Source organism: Balaenoptera borealis (genome assembly GCF_965194805.1).
Source record: "Balaenoptera borealis genome assembly, chromosome: 5".
Classification (NCBI taxonomy): Eukaryota; Metazoa; Chordata; class Mammalia; order Artiodactyla; family Balaenopteridae; genus Balaenoptera; species Balaenoptera borealis.
In genome coordinates this window covers 135,855,124-135,871,923 of record NC_138862.1, presented here as the reverse complement: position 1 = coordinate 135,871,923, position 16,800 = coordinate 135,855,124, and the positions used below count along the sequence as shown (strand labels likewise).

Sequence of the window (16,800 nt, the reverse complement as noted above, 5' to 3'; positions counted from 1 at the left end):
GATGAGTATATTGCGGCTGGAAGAGGTGATACTGTCTGCGTGGTGTCATGTAGCCAGTGAGTAGCAGACCCAGGACTGCAAGCAGCTTTACTTGGCTGAAAATCCCATGCTCTTCCCACTCCACCAAAGTTAAAACTAAGGAAGGAGATCAAACTCAAATGGAAGGGGAAAACTTGAGCACTGCTCAGGCCTTCCTGAGTCAAAGAAAAGTTTGAGGACAAGAAGGAAGTCAGGGGTAATAAAGTCCCAACAGCAACCAAAGAATTGTGAAAACAATAGAAACAAACACAAAGGGACATCATGGAAGAACCCAACCAGCTGTTTCATGTCACAGAGTGAGTCATCCCTGAAAGACTTCGGAGGAAGATGAGAAAATGGATAAGTTGTGGAATAATTATTCACTTGAACTTACTGCGAGGCAGAGTACTGCCAGATGCGGCGTATTTAGCATTCAGCTGCCTGAGGAGGTGGGAGGAGAGCTCTCCTGGGACTTCTGGTTAAAGTCAGCCAAATGGTGCCCTCATCTCCGGGTCAGGAAGAGGAGCCCTAGGTCCCTGGGTACTTGCACCCACTGGATTATTGGCAGGCCAGGGGGTAGAAGAAGAAACAGGAGAAAGAGGACAGATTTTTTTTCAGGAATGTCCATTTTTCTTAAAAATTTGAGCAAAACCAATGACATTACTCTGATAACAAATGTTAATATATTATGAAAGAGACAGCCAGGTTTACAGGAAATTTGAAGATAACACATTTTCAAGGAAGTTTCATGATCTGGGTGGATCACTTCAAGCTTTGTTCCCAGACTCCTAACGATCCATCATCTTTGCTGGCAAATACTGAGATAGTCCACACGGTTATCTCAAACTTGTGTCAAATCAGCTACCCATGTCCCACCTTCAAATCAGTTTTAACCAACATTAACTGAATTCTCATCCTGGGCTAGATATTCTGCTGGGTCCTGTTTAAGATGAGCAAGGTATTGTTCATGTAGTAAGCCAGAATATATGCCCACAGTAACTATAACATCATGTGTTACTTATGCTATGGTAGAGGCATGTGGAAAGAGTTATGTGCACTCAGAGGAGTGATTAATTTTACCTGGGAGAGGGACCATGGTGGAAGACTTTGCAAAGGAGTTTCATCTGCAGGGAAAGGATTCTGCCATGGGGCCCTTCCTCATTCCAGGCAGAGGAAGCAGGGAATTTACTGCAGCTGGGGTGTAAGGAACATGGGAAGCACTGGCCGGGGGTTAGTAAGGTAAATTGTTGGGTTCAGATCATGCAAACCTTGAACGTCATCCTGGGCATCCTAGACTTTATTCCGGAGCCAATGGAGGGCAGGCCTTGAAAGGTTTAGAATGGGTGAGAAATACAATCAAACCTGTGTTTTAGGAAGTTAATGAAGGTGGAGGGTGACTTGGAGGGAAGAGGTCTTGTAATTCAGGTTCTGGAGCCAGCCACTGAGGTCTGTCCTGAAACCAGCCTCTTGGGCAGCTCAGCCCAGTCCTGTCACAGACAGATTTGACACATTTATGGAGCCCATTGCGATGTGTAATCACCCCTATAGGATGAAGGTATGTATTGCTAGGTTACAAGTTGTGGTAACATTTTGATAAATGCATTTCAATATAATTGGTTTCCTTTGTAATCTTATATGTTTTCCTTTATGCACTTAAAAATATTGTTTTGGGGAATTCCCTGGTGGTCCAGTGGTCCACACTTCCACTGCAGGGGGCACGGGTTCGATATCCGGTTGGGGAACTAGGATCCCGCATGCCGTGAGGTGCGGTATATTGTTTTGGGAAAGACTCTGGACTTCACAGACTGCTAAAAGGGTTCATGGTCAAACGTTCGAAGATATTACATAGACCATCTTCTTTCCTTTCTCCACATGTAGTAACTCCCCAATCAAGCGAACATTTATCAAACACCTGTCACTGGCTCAGGCCTCTGTCAGAGGCTTTACTCTGAGAATCTGGAACCAGGCTGCCCGAGCTGGAATCCTGCTGCTGCCTTTTCTAGGCAGCAGAACTTAACTTTCACCTCCCAGTTTCCTCCTCTGTAAATGAGGACAACAGTAGTACTCACTTCAGGGGGCTGTTGTGAGAATGAGATCAGCTAATGCGCGTAACGCTCTACACAGGGTCCAGCCTCCTAGTCCCAGACCACAGTGTGTTTACAGTAGAATTAGGGGGACATGATGACATCAGGTGACACTGCTCAAGAACACAGCCGCTATTTGGTGCGACTCTCATTGTTTTCATTTCTCTTTTCTGGGTCTTCCTAAGGATGATCTGGAAGATTCTGCTAAAAACGTAGCAAGTAGTCATAGAATCTCTTTAAAGTCTGTATTTATCTAAAATTTGGGTAGCTCTCTTAGCTGAGCTCCCGCCAAAAGTGGACCCTGAGGTAAAGGATTTGTGGCAAGTCATCCTTGGGAAGCGATCCCAGGAAGCAGAGCGGGAAGCGGGGAAGTGGGGGAGAGAAGAGAGCAAAGCTGAAAAGGGTGAGTTAACGAGCAGGTTGCCCATGAGGCCAGTGGGGCCTCAATCCTGCTGCGGCCCCTCTGAGAGGCTGTGCAGAGCACACGCCCAGCTGTCCCATGAGGGTGAGGGCCGGTGGGCTCATTCACCAGCTCCTCTCCCTCGTCTCTGAGGCTGGCCTGGGGGTCTTGTGTGCCGGCCCAGCCAGCTGCTGTGGCAGAAGCAGCCCGTAGGCGGCCACGTGGGTGCCCGAAGGAAAAGCCAGTGTGTGTGGAGCTGCCTTCCAAAGCCAAGGGGACCACACGGAGGGGCCCGGCCAGTGCTGCTTCAGTGGGGATGGTGAGGGAAACACGCCCTAGTCTGCAAAAGAAACAGGAAACAGATGAGTTTCCCCTTTATTTGATTAAAAATGTTACTGAAGGAGGTTTGATCCCAGCCTGCATCTTTCAACTCCTTCCTGCCCGCCCCTTCTTGTCACAGGCTGTGATTTTCATCCGAGGTTCCTGTAGCAATTTTTGTGTGATTTGGTCTTTATGGGTGTGTTTATCAGAAATCCCAGCCACCCACACTTCAAAGCCCACGTATTATCATGGGTAAACTTGTCAGGGATTTGAAGTGGGGGGAGAGGGTTGTGTCATAATATATTCATTATTTTGGTACCTGCTTATTAGCAAAGAAAATTGAGTTAGTCCCTGGAGTGATTCTTCTTTGCTGTTGTCTGTTAATCAAACAAACCACCAGGACTTGCAATGTAAAATCTTAGGACCGTGGGACGTTAGATTCATCTGGTTCATCTGGTTAGATTTCAATGTAAGTAGAGCCATAAGAGCTCGCACTTCTTTGAATAAATGAGTGACTGTCACAGTGTTAAATTCCATAAAAAGCAGTTACATCTGCTCAGTTTCCAGGTGAGAGACCATGGATGCTGGGAAGCAAATTTATCATCATTATTTTAAAAAGCGCTCAGTAAAGGTAAAGAACTGTAGAATATCACATTTTTATCTATACTGTGAGTACAATAATGTAGGAATTACGTAACTTTATGGGCAAGAACAGGAAGGTAAAATGGGGAAATGAATATGGTTTTGCCAAAACAGTTCATTTTCTTTTTAAAACAGAAGGAGGAGAGGGCAGCAGTAACCTATCATCAAATCCCAGTGTGACATGAAACTCTCGGTGTCCTTTTATTACCCTGGGCAACTTTCCTAGGCTCAGATCAAATTACTGAGGAATTTCCCCAAATTTCCTACCACCCATTTCTGTCTCCTCTAAAAGTAGACCAAAAAACCGGGGCTGGCCAGAGGGGCACTGCAAACACGTATAAACCTGGAAACCAGTTCGCTAAGTGAAAGGAGCCGGACACAGAAGACCACATATTGTTCATCCCATTTATATGAAATTTCTGCAAAGAGGAGACACTATGGATATGGAAAGGAGATCAGCGGTTTCCTAGAGGCTGCTGGGAACAGGGATTGAGTATAAAAGAGCAGGGGAAAATTTCCAGGGTGATGGAGTTGTCCTAAAACTGTATTGTGGTGATGGCTGCATAGCTGTGTAAATGTAGTATAATTCGTCAAATTACGAATTTTATAATATGTAAATTATACAATAAAGCTGTTTGAGAGAGAAAGAGAAGGGGAAAGGGAGGGAGGGAGAGAGGGAAGGAGGAAAGCACTGGGAATTGTGCACTGCTACACCATTTCTAAAATGCAAAAAAAGGTTAGACAACAACTTCTAGTTACTGTGGGGTAGAAAAGCTCCCTGCTGGACGAGTTATAACACCTTCACTCGCAAGTAACATCCAGCAGCCCCTGCAAATAAACCTTTACCCCCAACACGCACTCTAGGGGAAAACTGACCTGTTTCGCAAGGGAACTTCAAGACAAACCTCCTGCCCTCCCCTCCAACAGACTGCCTGCCCCTCGGCCCCTTCGGAACAGATGGACCAGCACAGTGCTGTCCCCTGGAAACACAAGGGGAGCCACACGTCTGTACTTCTACATTTTCTGGTAGACACATTAAAAAAGAAACAGATGGCATTAACTTTGATAAGATATTTTCCAATGTGTTCAAAGTATGATCATTTCAGCATATCATCAATATAAAAATTATTGAGATGTTTTACACTCTTTTTTTTCACACTAAATCCTCAAAATCTGATACGTGTCCAACAGCACATCTCAGTTTCGACCAGCTGCGTTTTCAAGTGCTGGAAAGCCGCAGGTGGCTACCGCCTTGGACAGCTCAGCCTAGAGGCGTCCTGTGGACCATCCAGAGACTTCAGATTGTTCGACGAGAGAATGGTTTTCGCGCAGACTTCCACTGCTAATTAAACAAACAAACAAGGAAAGGTATATGTTGGGTTGTATGAAACCATACTCATCTCTGTGATCGTCATTTTTTTAAAAAATGAATTTTTCATATGGTCCTGAAGAATTTTTTAGTGTACTCAGTGAGTTTCATTTTCAGGTCTTGGCAGTTAAATCCCTATGGTCAGCACACATGGCAGTGTTTAAAATTAATATTGCAAAGGAGGCATTTTGAGACTAGGAGTTATGAAGCAAGGATTTTAGTTAAGATTAAAGGTATGTCCTTTATCGGGAAACTGCATACTGTCCTCGCAAGGGAACAGCTGTGATGATCTACAGTAATAAGTCTGATTATTGTAATTATTGAATTCTAAATATCAGCCATCTAGAAATGACGGCATCACAGACCGTCTCAACCTACAAGTTGAAAGGGTCTCAGGTGGACTTTTTTGGTTTGGTTTGATTAGGGGTGAGATAGAGGTTGTCCAGTTTGGGATAATACAACCAGTTAAAGTACTGTCAAGATTCTTACAATATATATTCACTGATGGGTTCTAGTCTGCTGTCTCATTACAGGAGAATCTGATTAATTCTACAATATTCGCGGTCCAACTTTGACAATTCTACTTGTAGCTAACTACCCAGCTCTCTTGTGGAAATAAAAATTATTCTGCTGCTGGAGCACCTGAAAAAATATTTCTTTTCCCAGAAACACAAGAACTACATTTTCTCTGTCAACTCACAGATCCAAATAAGAATAAAGCAACCTCATAAAATCAGCTGGAGGAAGGCAAGTGATTGTTTGATTTCTCAGTTATTGTTGATTGTTCTTGGAAATCCCCCTTTGCTAATGGTGACCTTTTGTTCTGCTCTTCCTTTCCATGGGTTAAAATTGTGCCCTTGGGTTGCAGGTGTGTCCCTATTGGGCCCTATTGGACTGCTTTTTATCCCTGTCTCCTTCTCCTCATTTCCTGCCATACAAATAGCGCCACAGCCAGGGATGGTCTTGTCGTTAGAGCCACGGGCTGATTAGGGGTGTCGTTCCATGGCAGGCCCCTCACACAAATGTAGGGGTGGGATAGAGACCTTCACCCTTGGTCCCTGCAGTTGATCTAGACTACCTCCCCTTCACAAGTCTGCTCTACCCACTTGTTCTCTGACCCTGTAACCTCAATTCAGGCCTCCCGGGCCTCCATGGTCTGCTTGGAACATTTGTCTCTCTCTCAACCCACAGCCTTTCCTATTCACACCTTCCACACTAGGGCCAGGGATGTGAAATACATCCACGCCCAGGATCAGCCAGACTCTCCTCCCTGGCCTATGTCAAGAGTCAACCTGACAGCCTCACTTTGTTACCAGTGGGCAGAGCTGAATCCCACTTCTTCAGCTTCTGGGACACTCCTCTTCCCAACAGTGCAGTTTCCCTTTTTGTTCTCATTCAGTAAAGGAGCAACCTTATTTCTGAACATTCAAGATAAACACACTCCCATCATGCTCACTGATGCATGTTTTAGTTTAGGTTCTCCCCCAAACAAACCCTCAGCAGAGACTTGGGTCTTGGGTGCAGGTAGCCTTTTGGGGAGGGGACCCGGGAGGTAGGAGAGAGGGAGTGGGGTAAGAGGAGAAAAAAGCCAGTAAAGGCTGTGTGCATCCACTGGTTATTGTCGTGGACATCAGGGGCTCCCTCTTGCTGGGGACCCTCCAAGGAATGGCGTAGAATGTCTTCCAGAATTGTACCCCTGAAGAACCAGAGACTGAGGCCACCGACTTTCCATCCACCCCAGTGGTTGAGGGTTGCCCTGGGAATATTAACACCCCCTGTTCTTCGGGCTGCCAGTGTAAGGGCAAAGTGAACCATCGAAGCTTCAAAAAGCCCTGAGGAAGGAGCTCAAGGTGGGTGCTGGTGGTGTGCACAGAGAATGTCCCCTCAGCTACAGCTGAAACCCCGGAAGGCCAGAGGGGAAGTGGTGGAGAACACAAAAGCACTGGCTTTTTCACGGTCCTCCTCACCCCCTCAAAAAAACAAAAACCAAATATGTTTAAATGGAAATGTCCCCACAACCTGATGTAACTTCTGCAGCTGTTTCTTCATTTCAAGAGGATGGAATCCTCAAAGACAGTCAGCTTACACATGGTCAGGTCAGGGCCAAAGCAAGGGCCCTTTCCCCTGGAGGGCCTAGTCTTCTAACTCCTGTCTGTTCTTAAGTTAGATGTGTTTCAGTAGCCAAAGTCAGGCCAAAACGGTGGTCTTCCCTTGCCGTGTCGTCACTCTTCATCAGTCTATATGAAGCTGACCCAGAGTCACACGGGGCTTGGGGATAGAACCTTCCCCTACTGTGCAAGCTGTGGTTTGGGGAACATTCAAAGCCAAGCTGCAAACTGTCCCAAATGGGGACTGCCCTTATTTCCACCGCAGAGCAGTCCCCATGGTGACATCTTCAAATGTAGAAACGACGAGGGGAGAAGTGCCTCGTCTTTGGGGCAACCAAAGCAAGTCCAGATGGCTGCTGAGGACTTCAGGTCTGGGAAGAGGAGAGCTTGGGGAGCTTAGCAAGGAGCCCTTGGGTGTTGCTTATGGGAGGCACTTAACGTCAACAGATGACCTTCTAAAGCCTGTGACCTTTGAAGATAAACTTGCTTAAAATTACGCTACTAATCATAGGATTCCCAAAGCATCAAGGTCATTCTTAAAACAGACACACAGACAAACTGGACTGTAGGATAGGATTACCCAGGAGATCTGGGACCCTTCAGAGTCATGGCATAGCTTGGCCTTTTTAGTAAGGGTTGGGTGTCCTAAGAGATACTATCCTTCAGCTGCCATTTATTGTACTCAGAATGCGTACACAGAGCTTTATTTATATTAGCTTGTTTAATACATGACAGCAAAGTAGATCTATTATCACCAGTTGGCAAATGAGGCCACCGTGGCTTACGGAGGTTAAGGACCCACTCAGGGTCACACAGGCTCATAAGGAGCAGACCTGGGATTCTAAACCGGGTCATGGGCTAAGACAGAAATGTGGCTCGTGTATGATTGTATATACCCCTTTCTATGATCCGGGAAAACAGGCAACCTAAAGGATCAGCCTGCACCTCTATAAAATAGGATGGCCAACGGTTCACAGCTCAGATTTTGGGGTCACATCATCTCTTCGAAGACCCTCGGGGAATAGAATTAGGTACAAAATTATCTCTGTGTCTTCTTTACAGTCTGTGATTAAATAGTTTTAAAAATAACAATAGGTTCTGTGTGCATGAATGTGTGAGTGTTTTGTCCTGGATGTTTGTCATAAACTAAATGTTTCCCAGAAAAAAAAAAAAAATTGAAACAAAAATGATCCTTTGTATCCTTCTGCAAGATGCATTTGTGTCCCAGTTTCAGAAATCTGCTTATCCTTTGGGCCGCACGCTTATATTTGGCAACAGATTTCAGAAGTTTGTATGAACTAGCTTCCTTGGGAAAGAGAGGAGGGAAGAACTGTGTGTCCCACCCAGCAGAAATGAAACTGCTGGCCTTATGGGTTTGCTGCCTTCTGACAATGGGGAGAAACCCATGAAAATCTACACTCGTCTCTCTGTGGCTGCAAGCTTTCCTTTTCATTTTGGTTTTTCTTGAATCGCTATGCATGGATCTCTGTTTTGCTCCGTCCAACTTCCCAATGAGCTATCAGGGAGAAATGCCTCATTAGCGTCACAGACAAGTGATGAGCTGGCCCAGAGTAGGCGTCTCATGGAGCCAGAGCTCCACAACACTGAAAGGGACTTTCAAGGCCATGAGCCTGCCGTGGAAATGCGTGGTTTTGACTCCTTCGTTAGCAAATCTCGTCAGGAGAGGTCTCTATGTATTTGCTGCGTCCACTGGCCCACATCCCATGTTTTCCTCAGTCCCGTCCAGTCAGTGTCGAGGACCCCTACCCACTGACCTTGCTCTGGTCAAGGTTTCAGACAGACCTCCTGTCACCGAGTTTGGTGGTCACCTCTCTGTTCACCTGTCCCTCCACCACTCAGTGGCCTTCAAGCCAGTGGACCACTCCTTCCCATCATCTCCCGGCTCCCTCCTGCCTTCCCAGACACTCCTTCTTAATCTCTCCATTGATTTCCATGCCGAAGACTGGCCTCTGGTTCTTGCCCAGCCTAGGGCTCTCTCCACACCACTTCCCAGGAGATATTTCTTCCCGGCTTCTGGCTTTCGATTTCGATACTAATCTATTTACGGATGATTCTCAAACTTGGACTCTGAGCTCCAGACTCAAGTGTTTAACTGCTTACGTGACTTTGCCTCTTGGCTGCCTGACAAACATCTCCAATGTAGTATGTGCAAAACAGAACTCTTGAACGCTCTTTTCACAAAACTGCTCCTCCCTGAGCCTTTCCTCTTTTTGTTAATGGGACCACCATTGGCCCAGTTGTTTAAGCCAAAACTGAGAAGTCATGTTTGATTCCTCTTTCCTCTCATCTCTGTAGCCAATGGCTCAGCAAGTCCTGTGGGCTTCCTCTTCTCAACATGTGTGCCAAATTCATCTTCTCTTGGTTTTTTACTCTGTCCTTCCTCATCTGGATGATTGCCATAGCCTGCTACTGGTTTTCTCGCGTTCACTTGTATCCTCCTATAATCCATTCCCAGAGCAGATCTTTTAAAAATGGAGGTCAGATCATGTGATTCACTGGTTTAAAACCCTCCAGTGGCTTCCTGTGACTTAGAATAAAATTCAGATCTCTCACGAAGACGTATAAGGCACCCCCTGACTTAGCCCAGGGGTTGGCAGACTTTCCTGTAAAGGGTTGGGTAGTACCTATTTGGGGCTTTGTGAACCGTACGGTCTGTGTTGCAACTTCTCAGCTCTGTTGGACCATGACGGCAGCCGTAGACAATACGGCAAACAAATGAGTGTGGCTGGGTTCCAAGAAAACTTCATCTACAAAAAAGGCAGTGGGTTGGATTTGGCCTGTGGGTCACAATTTGCTGACCCTGATCTATTATCCCCTTTCTGCCTTTCCAACCCTGTCGCACACCACTCTGCCCTTCACTGTGGCCAGCCGAGCCAGCTGGGGTAGAAAGCCTCCGAGACGGCTGCCACCAGTTCCTTTGGTCCTTACACACTAAAGCCACAACCCCTGAATATGCTGGCCCTACAACTACTTTGGCCAGTGGAAAGTGGTGGGAGGGATGTTCTTCCAAGCTGAGGATTTAAGAAAATTGGCAGCTTCCACCTCCTGTCTTGGAGTCCAGCCACCATGCTGTGAAAAAACAAAAGCCACACGGAGAAGCCACACGCAGGAGAACGGAGTTCTGGGCCATCGTCCCAGAGAACCCCCAGCCATGTGAGCGAGCCGCCTTGGAGATTCCAGCCTTTAGATGACTGAGGTCAGCTGGAATCACATGGAGCAGAGAGAGAGCTGTCGGGTGAGTCTGGTCATTTCACAGACTGTGAGAAAGTAAATGGTTAGCACCTTAAGCCATTAAATGTTGGTGCTTTGTCTTACAGCCATAGATAATGGAAACAACTGGCCTTCTTTCTGTCCCCCAAACCCATTACTCCATCGGCACCAGCTGGTCTCTCTGCCTGGAACACACCTTCCCCAGGTCTTCACGTGGCTGGTCCTTTTCATCCCTCAGTTTGGCCTATAGCACATCAGGTTTTGTTATTGTTATTGTTGTTTGTTTTGGAAAGTTGCCCTTTCTTTGCTCAGGCTGTGCGGCCAAACGCCCACTCTTTGCATCCCCCCATTGTCTGGACTCCAGAATCAACTTGCAGTAATGGCCAAGCCAATCGGTCACTCTCCTTCTCCCCACCCCCAACCCCCAGCCTCAGTTACTGATTCAGGGATGGACGTGTGACCCAAGTCAGTTCAATAAGAGTCAGTCCCAGGAATTGTGGGCGAGGGTTGTTAGGCAGGTTTAACTCAAGCCTGGAGCTGCTGGTGCCCAACTGTCCACCACAAGGGGCAGGCCTGTCTGGGAACAGAGCAGACGCAGGGGAGAGCAGGGAGGAGAGGTGGAGATGGTGAGAGAGACGCCTGGATCGAGCCATACTTGACACTCGAATTTCCTTGGATTTTTAAGTTACACGAACCAGTACATCTGCCACTCCACGGTCACCCCTCCCTGCCTTTCTTAAGTCAGTTTGAGTTGTATTTCTGCCACTTGCTCAATTATTCGACTCACCCTCCACCATCTCCACCAAGGGTTAGGTTAAGCCATATGCAATTGCTGTTCTTGTAGGTCAAAAGTGACTGAACATCAGTAATTTCATCTGGCTAACTTATTTGAACACCTCCAGAGACAGGAAACTCGCTACCTATTGCGGCAGCTCAATTGAAAATTAGATAAACTAAACCGACAGAAAATTATTTTTCTAAAATGAAAATCCATATCCCTGTCCTTTCACCTTCACCTGGTGCTCTCCTCTGAACACACTTCACATCTAGCGTGGCACTTGACTGCAGACTCCAGGAAGGAGTCTCCCTTAGTTGTCTTCTCTCTAGACAATACCTTCAGTAATGCAGCCTACAACATCCAAATCTTTCAAAAAATGTTATGTCTTAAGCCATGTTTCTCCATCTTGTTCTAGTTTATTTCAGACTAAGTTCAGGACCTTATATTTAGCCCCAGTGAATTTCACTCTGTTCTCTATGTCCCACTTACCCTAAAGGCTTCTGCCCCTGCCCATTAGGTCAAAGTCTTTGTGAATTATTTTCTCTATAGTTGCCATAGTACAACAACACAATGGAAATCCAATGCCACGATCCACATGAATCATGGTTGTGCAATCTGGGTACCCTTTCCAGCCTTGTGTATCCTGCAGGTTTGAAAAGCATGCCTTCTCTATATTCAGCTGAGTCATCACTACAGATGTTGAAAGGGACAGAGCTGAGAGTCAAGCCCAAAGGAGTGTGTGTGGTTGGACAATGATCCATGAGCTGTTGGGTTTGGTTGTCCAGTCAGTCACTCCTTCTGTGACCTGGGCTAGCAACTGCCCATTTCTCAGTGTGTCTGTAGGAAGTCACATGACACCAGCTAAGCATCTTGATGAAACACATAAGGGGCTCCTCATTACTGGGTATGCATGATCCCATTCCTGAAAGTAAGTAGAGCCGTGTGTTATTTGGGATAGGCGAAGCCACGGTAGTAAACAGACCCAAATGTTGAATGGCTAAACACAGTGGAATTTTGTCTGTAGCTTAGGTAACAACTCAGGCACTCAGGTTGGTACTCTCTTCCGGGCAGCCCCTCGGGGACCTAGGTTCTCTCCACCTCATGGGTCTGCCATTCTCCAGGGCATCACTGTCATCTGTATCCAGCCCAAAAGAGCAAAGAGCATAAGAGAGCGCACGTGGGAATTTTTTGTGGGGCAGGCCTGAAAATGCCATATCACTGCCGCTCACTTACTCAGCAAAGCCACATTCAGCCAAACGGGTGGTAGGAAAATGCTGTTTAGCTAAGTGCTTAAAGAAAGGGAGAATGGATTCGCTGAACAGCTGGTGGTCTCCACTATAGGTGACTAACATCATCATGACACAAGATTAATCACTAAAAAACTGACCTCACACACATTCCTTCCTTTTAAAACCAAGCTTCTGTCCCTGTCTGTTGGGTTGAAATCTTTGTCCAGTATCCCCTCTAGAGTTGTCAGGCTACAACAACATAATGCAAATACAAGGCAAATAACATCAAAATTGATGGCAAAGTGAAACTGTCAGTCTTGCAAAATAAGCTAGATTTCAAGATTAGGAAAGCTATTTTGGGGAACTGCCCTCATCATTTGCAAAGCCATTGACAAACGAGGAAATGGTAGTGTTAGATCAGAGAATGAGGATGAGGACCAAAAAGACACTTTGAGAATGATATTAACGTCAGAAGAGTAAGAGAGACAACTGGAAAAAAATCAACAAACGCCTCAAGTATTTTTGCCAAAGTTATGCTGTTTATGATTGTGCTGTGAAAGTCAAATCTTAATGGAAGAATTTCATATTATATGATATTAAAAGTTTATCAGAAAAATATGCCAAAAAAAAAAATCCTCAAAGACGGCAGAGGAGTAGGAGGACATGGAGTTCAGCTCTCTCCACAGGTGCATCAGAAATACATCTATAGATTTAACAATTCTCACAGAATACCACCTGAAAACTAGCAGAAGACCTTGGACACCAGAAAGGACCATAACAATCCCTGCATAACTGGGTAGGACGGAAAAAAGAAGGGAGAAGGAGGAGGAGAGGAAGTGGGACGGGACCTGCACCCCAGGGCAGGGGAGCTGAAGCAGAGGAGAGATTCCTAAATTCGGGGAAACCCCCTCTCCACTGGGGAAACCCCCGATGGGGAAATCGATTGGGACAGAAGGGAAGCATTTGAGGCTGTCGGAAGATGCTGAAGCAAACAACCTGTGGAAGACGGGGACAGAGTGAGACACAGACGATCTGTACCGGGGCCCTAAGTGTCCCGACTGGGACGTGTGTTCACAGTTGTGCAAGTGGGCTGGGAGCTAGAGTGTGGGGACTGGAGAACAGGCCCAGAGTGAGAACTGCTGTTGGCTGTGGGGAGACAGACTGAGGGGACGGGAGGGAGGAAAGCCGCGGCAGGGAATGCCTATGGAGGAAGACCGGACTGCCATGGAAGCAGGCGCTACTGCTGAGTCACACGCTGGGGGAGGAGCCACTATTGTAGCCTCTCTCTCCCCACACACCAGCGCCTGCCGAGGACAATAAAAGAAGCCCGCTCAGGGCTGGCACTTGCACACTGGCTGCCGAGCAACAAAAAAAAGCCCCTCAGAGCTGGCCCTCACTTGCCGGCTGCAGGGCAATTAAAAGAATAAGCCCTCTCAGGGCTGGCCCTGCGCACCTGCTACCGGGTGCCAGAAAAACCCCAGCCAGGGCTGGCCCTCACGTGCCTTATGCCGGGCACCAGAAAAGGCCCTCACTCGGGCCACATCTCTTGCGCCCGTGGCTGCTGGCTTCCCTGTACATTTGGCACTGCCCGGGCTCCCACAATCCAAGCACTCACACCACCTCTGCACCCTGTCCTCACTGGGGCAGAGCCAAGAGCTCCAAGGCAGCCTCTGGACCAGACTCCTGTGGGTGGACCACACACAGAGGTGGGGATAAACCAAAGCTGAACCACAGGGACAGGGTGACTGAGGAAGAGGATTGAAAATCTTTTCATCAGCTGTACAACCTGCAGGTTAAATCCCCGCGATCAGCTAGGTAGACCCTGCGTCTATGGAATATCTGAGTAGACAATGAGTGTTCCCACGAAAGAAAACAGTCTAGCTCTGGCAACTGTGGACTTTGGGGGCAGCACACGCAGGAACTGGGCCAGATCAGAGTCTGAGTGGTCCCCACAGGTACCACAGCAGGTCCAGAGGCCAGCCCAGAGGCAGGAAAGCCTCTTGGGGAGATGGAGGTGGGCTGTGGCTCACGGTGTGTGCAAGGACACTAACAGCGGAGACCCCAGGGAAACATAGTTATTACTATTAATTTTATTATGTTTTGATTCATTCTGTTGTTGGGTCTGGCTTCTTTTGTTGTTGTTTTTTCTTTCTTTTTTTGTTTGTTGTTGTTTAAGTACTCTTTTTTTATTTAGTCTTCTGGGATCTTCGTGTTTCATAACATATTTTTTATTTTTTATCTATTTTTTAATATATTTCTATTTTTACTTTGCTTTTCTGTTGTTCTGTGTTCTTTTCCCTAATTTTTTCTTCTTTTTCTTTAATATGTTTTTAATTATTTTTATATTTCCATTTCTACTTTGCTATTCTGTTGTCCTGTGTTTTTTCCCTTTATATTTTATTTTATTATTATTTTTTAAATCATTTTTATCGGTCTGTTCTGTTTCCTTGCTTTATTCTTCTGTTGGCACACTGCTATGGTTTTGTTTTTAGGTTTTGTGTTTTTGTTAGTTTTGATCCTAATTGATTTCATTTTTGAGTTCTTCTATTTGTTTGGTTGTTCTCTTGCTTTTTGTTTTATCTGGTTCTGTTTTTGTTCCTCTTGCCTGTGTGTGTGTTTGCTTCTTTCTGTTTTTGTTTGATTTCGTTTTTACCATTTCTCTGGGATTTTGTCTTCTTTTTTCTTTAATATATTTTCTATTTTACTTTTTTATATTTCTATATCTATGCTGCTTTTCTGTTCTATCTTCTTTCCCCTTTCTTTTTTTCTTTCCTTTTTTTATCATTTTTTTCAGTTTGTTTTGTTTCTTTGCTTCATTCTTCAGCTGGCACTCTGCATTGGTTTTGATTTTTGGTTTTGCGTTTTTGTCAGATTCCTTTTTAATTGTTTGATTTTGTTCTTGGGTTCTTTTGTTTGGTTGTTCTCTTGTGTTTTGTTTTATTTGGTTCTGTTTTTGTTTCTTTTGTGTGTGTGCATGTTTCCTTGTTTTTGTTTTTGTTTGTTTGACTTTACTTTTTATCATTTGGGGGTTTGTTAGTCTTTTCTTTTTTTTTAAATCCCCTGTATTGCATGGATGAGAGACTTGCAGGGTCTTGGTTGCTTGACCGAAAGTCGGGCCTGAGGCTCTAGGGTGTGAGCACCAAGTCCAGGACGCTGGACCACTGGAGAATTCCCAGCCCCAGGGAGGAATAATGGCTGAGAGCTCTCACGGAGGCCTCTATCTGAATCCAAGACCTGGCTGCACCCAACTGCCAGCAGCCCCAGCGCTGGAGGCCTCACACCAAACAACAAACAAGACAGGAACACAAACCCACCCATCAGCACACAGACTACCTAAAGTCATACTAAGCTCACAGACACCTCAAAATATACCACCGGACATGGCCCTGCTCATCAGAGGGAAAAGACTCAGCTCCACCCTCCAGAACGCAGGCACCAGTCCCTTCCATAAAGAAGCCTACACAAGACACTTCCCTGGTGGCACAGTGGTTAAGAATCTGCCTGCCAATGCAGGGGACACAGGTTCAAGCCCTGGTCCAGGAAGATCCCACATGCCTCAGAGAAACTAATCCCGTGCGCCACAACTACAGAACCTGCACTCTAGAGCCTGCAAGCCACAACTACTGAGCTCATGTGCCACAGCTACAGAAGCCCATGTGTCTAGAGCCTGTGCTCTGCAACAAGAGAAGCCACTGCAATGAGAAGCCCACACACCGCAATGAAGAATAGCCCCCGCTCACTGCAACTAGAGAAAAGCCTGCACGCAGCAACGAAGACACAACGCAGCCAAAAATAAATAAATAAATGTATTTTAAAAAAAAAAAAAGAAGAAGCCTACACAAGCCACTGGATCAACCTCACCACCAGAGGCAGGGAACAGAAGCAAGAGGAATTACGACCCTGAAGCCTAGGGAGAGGAGGCCTCAAATACTGTAAATTAGACAAAATGAGAAGACAGAAATATCTTGCAGGCAAAGGAGCAAGATAAAAACCCACAAGACCAAATAAATGAAGAGGAAATAGGCAAACTACCTGAAAAAGAATTCGGAGTAATGACAGTAAAGATGATCCAAAATCTCAGAAATAGAATAGAGAAAATACAAGAAACGTTTAACAAGGACCTAGACGAACTAAAGACAAACAAACAGTAACGAACAACACAATAACTCAAATTAAAAATACTCTAGAAGGAATCAATAGCAGAATAACTGAGGCAGAAGAACAGATAAGTGACCTAGAAGATAGAATGGTGGAAATAACTGCCACAGAGCAGAAGAAAAAAGAATGAAAAGAATGGAGGACAGTCTCAGAGACCTCTGGGACAGCATTAAGCACACCAAAGTTCGAATTATAGGAGTTCCAGAAGAAGAAGAGAAAAAGAAAGGGTCTGAGAAAATATTTGAAGAGATTATAGTTGAAAACCTCCCCAACATGGGAAGGGAAATCATCAAGTTCAGGAAGCGCAGAGAGTCCCATAGAGGATAAACTCAAGGAGAAACATGCCAAGACACATATTAATCAAACTAACAAAAATTAAACACACAAAAAAATATTAAAAGCAGCAAGGGAAAAATAACATACAAGGGAATCCCCATAAGGTTAACAGCTGATCTTTCAGCA

General features: G+C 45.7%; 1 protein-coding gene across 2 annotated transcripts in view; it reads left to right on the top strand.

Annotated features, from left to right (window-relative positions):
* The window catches only part of METTL6 (methyltransferase 6, tRNA N3-cytidine), a 60,120-nt gene extending 44,648 nt beyond the window's left edge, over positions 1-15,472 (top strand). The window contains exons 5-6 of one of the 2 annotated variants that reach the window (XM_082392810.1): positions 4,657-4,833; positions 5,501-15,472. In XM_082392810.1, the coding sequence (XP_082248936.1) occupies positions 4,657-4,815 (159 nt within the window). In that variant the 3' untranslated portion in view covers positions 4,816-4,833; positions 5,501-15,472. Of the gene's footprint in view, positions 1-4,656 lie in introns of both variants that reach the window. The other variant, XM_082392809.1, reaches the window with a different exon arrangement.
* The last annotated feature ends 1,328 nt before the right edge of the window (positions 15,473-16,800 follow it).